The 5,095-nt window shown below is 61.3% G+C and overlaps 1 protein-coding gene across 1 annotated transcript in view; it reads right to left on the bottom strand.

The window, feature by feature from the left end:
- The window catches only part of vars1 (valyl-tRNA synthetase 1), a 92,912-nt gene that overhangs the window by 28,827 nt on the left and 58,990 nt on the right, over window positions 1–5,095 (bottom strand). The window contains exon 18 of the mRNA XM_087979795.1: window positions 2,744–2,852. Within this exon, the coding sequence (XP_087835921.1) occupies window positions 2,744–2,852 (109 nt within the window). The remainder of the gene's footprint in view (window positions 1–2,743; window positions 2,853–5,095) is intronic.

Below are 5,095 nucleotides of genomic sequence, written 5' to 3' on the forward strand. Positions count from 1 at the left end.
GGGGGGGAGGAGGGGAGACGGGGGGGGGGGGAGGGGAGACGGGGGGGAGGAGGGGAGACGGGGGGGGAGGAGGGGAGACGGGGGGGGGGAGGAGGGGAGACGGGGGGGGGGGAGGAGGGGAGACGGGGGGGGGGGAGGAGGGGAGACGGGGGGGGGGGAGGAGGGGAGACGGGGGGGGAGGAGGGGAGACGGGGGGGAGGAGGGGAGACGGGGGAGAGGAGGGGAGACGGGGGAGAGGAGGGGAGACGGGGGAGAGGAGGGGAGACGGGGTAGAGGAGGGGAGACGGGGTAGAGGAGGGGAGACGGGGGAGAGGAGGGGAGACGGGGGAGAGGAGGGGAGACGGGGGAGAGGAGGGGAGACGGGAGAGAGGAGGGGAGACGGGGGAGAGGAGGGGAGACTGGGGGGAGGAGGAGAGACTGGGGGGAGGAGGAGAGACTGGGGGAAGATGGGAGACGGGGGGGAAGAGGGGTGACGGGGGAGGAGGGGAGACGGGGGGGAGGAGGTGAGACGTGGAGACGGGGGGAGGAAGGGAGACGGGGGGAGGAGGGAATGCGGGGGGAGGAGGGGAGTCGGGGGGGAGGAGGGAATGCGGGGGGAAGGAGGGGTGATGGGGGAAGAGGGGAGACTGGGGGGAGGAGGGGAGACGGGGGGAGGGGAGAGACTGGGGGAGAGAAGGGGAGACGGGGGGGGAGGAGGGGAGACGGGGGTGAGAGGAGAGACTGGGGGGAGAGAAGGGAGGGGAGACGGGGGGAGGGGAGAGACTGAGGGGAGAGGAGGGGAGACGGGGGGAGGAGGGGAGACGGGGGGAGGAGGGGAGACGGGGGTGAGGAGGGGAGGAGACGGGGGTGAGGAGGGGAGGAGACGGGGGTGAGGAGGGGAGGAGACGGGGGTGAGGAGGGGAGGAGACGGGGGTGAGGAGGGGAGGAGACGGGGGTGAGGAGGGGAGGAGACGGGGGTGAGGAGGGGAGGAGACGGGGGTGAGGAGGGGAGGAGACGGGGGTGAGGAGGGGAGGAGACGGGGGTGAGGAGGGGAGACGGGGGGGGGAGGAGGGGAGACGGGGGGGGGAGGAGGGGAGACGGGGGGAGGGGAGGAGACGGGGGTGAGGAGGGGAGGAGACGGGGGTGAGGAGGGGAGGAGACGGGGGTGAGGAGGGGAGGAGACGGGGGTGAGGAGGGGAGACGGGGGGAGGAGAGGAGACGGGGGTGAGGAGGGGAGGAGACGGGGGTGAGGAGGGGAGGAGACGGGGGTGAGGAGGGGAGGAGACGGGGGTGAGGAGGGGAGGAGACGGGGGTGAGGAGGGGAGGAGACGGGGGTGAGGAGGGGAGGAGACGGGGGTGAGGAGGGGAGGAGACGGGGGTGAGGAGGGGAGGAGACGGGGGTGAGGAGGGGAGGAGACGGGGGTGAGGAGGGGAGGAGACGGGGGGAGGAGGAGGGGAGACGGGGGGGAGGAGGAGGGGAGACGGGGGGGAGGAGGGGAGGAGACGGAGGTGAGGAGGGGAGGAGACGGGGGTGAGGAGGGGAGACGGGGGGAGACAGGGGGAGGAGGGGAGACGGGGGTGAGGAGGGGAGACGGGGGTTAGGTGGGGAGACGGGCGGGGGAGGTGGGGAGACGGGCGGGGGAGGTGGGGAGACGGGCGGGAGGTGGGGAGACGGGCGGGAGGTGGGGAGACGGGCGGGGGAGGTGGGGAGACGGGCGGGGGAGGTGGGGAGACGGGCGGGGGAGGTGGGGAGACGGGCGGGGGAGGTGGGGAGACGGGCGGGGAGGTGGGGAGACGGGCGGGGGAGGTGGGGAGACGGGCGGGGGAGGTGGGGAGACGGGCGGGGGAGGTGGGGAGACGGGCGGGGGAGGTGGGGAGACGGGCGGGGGAGGTGGGGAGACGGGCGGGGGAGGTGGGGAGACGGGCGGGGGAGGAGGGGAGACAGGGGGAGGAGGGGAGACAGGGGGAGGAGGGGAGACTGGGGGAGGAGGGGAGACAGGGGGAGGAGGGGAGACAGGGGGAGGAGGGGAGACAGGGGGAGGAGGGGAGACAGGGGGAGGAGGGGAGACAGGGGGAGGAGGGGAGACAGGGGGAGGAGGGGAGACAGGGGGAGGAGGGGAGACAGGGGGAGGAGGGGAGACAGGGGGAGGAGGGGAGACAGGGGGAGGAGGGGAGACAGGGGAGAAGGGGGGGTAAGTGGGGAGACGAGGGCGGAGGGTAGACGGGGGCGGAGGGGAGCCGGGGGGGGGGGGGGAGGAAGGGATACGGGGGGTGGGGGAGGAGAGGAGACGGGAGGGGGGGGGGAGGAGGGGAGACGCGGGGGTGAGACGGGGGGGTCGGAGAAGAGGAGGGGAGCCGGGGCGAGGAGGGGAGCCGGGGCGAGGAGGGGAGACGGGGCGAGGAGGGGAGACGGGGCGAGGAGGGGAGACGGGGCGAGGAGGGGAGACGGGGCGAGGAGGGGAGACGGGGAGGTCGGTGAAGAGGAGGGGAGACGGGGAGATGGGGGGGTCGGTGAAGAGGAGGGGAGACGGGGGTTTGGGAGGGAGACCCAGAGGTAACGGTTCAGGACGGTGACCTTCCATCAGGACCAGGAGCAGTGTGATGTTTGGAGTGAGGGTAAAAGGTGGCTTGGTGAGAGGGAGGAGGATGCCAGGGACTGAAAAAACCGATCTGGAGCAGACGTGCTACTGGTTGGTGACAGCTCCCGATATGCACCTTCAAACCCCGATTACACCTCTTATTTCAAAATGTAAACTCACTCACCTCGTCTGGCCACCCAAAGATGGAGAACGGGAACAATCCGGAAGAGAACCAGGTATCCAGGACATCCTCATCTGGAAGACAGAGCGTTTGAGGGTGGTAAACGCAAGGTCATAGAGTCATACAGCATGGAAACAGACCCTTCGGTCCAACCCGTCCATGCCGACCAGATATCCCAACCCAATCTAGTCCCACCTGCCAGCACCCGGCCCATATCCCTCCAAACCCTCCTATTCATATACCCATCCAAATGCCTCTTAGATGTTGTAATTGTACCAGCCTCCACCACATCCTCTGGCAGCTCATTCCATACACGTACCACCCTCTGTGTGTGAAAATGTTGCCCCTTAGGTCCCTTTTATATCTTTCCCCTCTCACCCTAAACCTATGCCCTCTAGTTCTGGACTCCCCCACCCCAGGGAAAAGACTTTGTCTATTTAGCCTATGCATGCCTCTCATGATTTTATAAACCTCCATCTCTGACGCTCCAGGGAAAACAACCCCAGCCTATTCAGCTTCACCTTCTAACTTGAACCCTTCAATCCCAGTATCATCTTCGTAAATCTTATCTGCAAACTCTCAAGTTTCACAACATCTTTCCGATAGGAAGGAGACCAGAATTGCACGCAATATTCCAACAGTGGCCTAACCAATGCCCTGTACAGCCGCAACATGACGTCCCAACATCTGTACTCAATACTCTGACCAATAAAGGAAAGCATACCAAACGCCTTCTTCACTATCCTATCGACCTGTGACTCCACTTTCAAGGAGCTATGAACCTGCACTCCAAGGTCTCTTTGTTCAGCAATGCTCCCCAGGACCTTCCCATTAAATGTAAAGGTCCTGTCCTGATTGGCTTTTCCAAAATCTAACATCTCACATTTATTTAAACTCCATCTGCCCCTCCTCAGCCCAGTAGCCCATCTGATCAAGATCCTGTGTACCCTGAGGTAATTTTCTTTGCTGTCTCCTACACCTCCAATTTTGATGTTATCTGCAAACTTAATAACTAGAATCTAAACACATAAATAGAAATCGGGGTCACTAACACCAGTGCTTCACCAAAGGCTCACTGATGATGTTACCTAGTAGGGTGACGAAAGCAAATCTTCCAGCTCAGCGAGCAAATTTACATCCAGAACCTTCTTCGCTGTCCACTACACCTCCAATTTTGGTGTCATCTGCAAACTTACTAACTTTTTTTAAATTAGATTAGATTACATTACAGTGTGGAAACAGGCCCTTCGGCCCAACAAGTCCACACCGACCCGAAACCCACCCATACCCCTACATTTACCCCTTACCTAACACTACGGGCAATTTAGCATGGCCAATTCACCTGACCCTGCACATCTTTTGGACTGTGGGAGGAAACCGGAGCACCCGGAGGAAACCCACGCAGACATGGGGAGAACGTGCAAACTCCACACAGTCAGTCGCCTGAGGCGGGAATTGAACCCGGGTCTCAGGCGCTGTGAGGCAGCAGTGCTAACCACTGTGCCACCGTGCCGCCCACCTCTTATGCTCGCATCCAAATCATTTATGTAAATGACAAAAAGTAGAGGGCCCAGCACCAATCCTTGTGGCACTCCACTGGTCACAGGCCTCCAGTCTGAAAAACAACCCTCCACCACCACCTTCTGTCTTCTACCTTTGAGCCAGTTCTGTATCCAAATGGCTAGTTCTCCCTGTATTCCATGAGATCTAACCTTGCTAACCAGTCTCCCATGGGGGACCTTGTCGAATACCATATAGATCTGTGAAGTCCATATGTGAAGTCCATACAGATCACATCTACTGCTCTGCTCTCATCAATCCTCTTTGTTACTTCTTCAAAAAACTCAATCAAGTTTGTGAGTCATGATTTCCCACACACAAAGCCATGTTGACTATCCCGAATCAGTCCTTGCCTTTCCAAATATATGTACATCCTGTCCCCTTAACAACTTGCCCACCACCAAGATCAGGCTCACCGGTCTATAGTTCCCTGGCTTGTCTTTACCACCCTTCTTAAACAGTGGCACCACGTTTGCCAACCTCCAGTCTTCCAGCACCTCACCTGTGACTATCGATGATACAAATATTACAGCAAGGGGCCCAGCAATCACTTCTCCAGCTTCCCACAGAGTTCTCGGGTACACCTGATCAGGTCCTGGGGATTTATCCACCTTTATGCGAAATATTTGTTCAGTACCTCACCCATATCCTGTGGCTCCACATGGAATTGAGATGTTATAAAACCACAAAGGGCAAGCTTAGCAAATCAACCACAACGCTCTGCTCAGAGCTGCACCACACCAGGACAACCGAGGCCATGAGCACCCCAGATCTCCCATTACACACACCCACTCC

Source organism: Chiloscyllium plagiosum, unplaced genomic scaffold (genome assembly GCF_037043375.1).
Source record: "Chiloscyllium plagiosum isolate Xiang-an unplaced genomic scaffold, Cpla_swu_hap1 HiC_scaffold_35, whole genome shotgun sequence".
NCBI lineage: Eukaryota > Metazoa > Chordata > Chondrichthyes > Orectolobiformes > Hemiscylliidae > Chiloscyllium > Chiloscyllium plagiosum.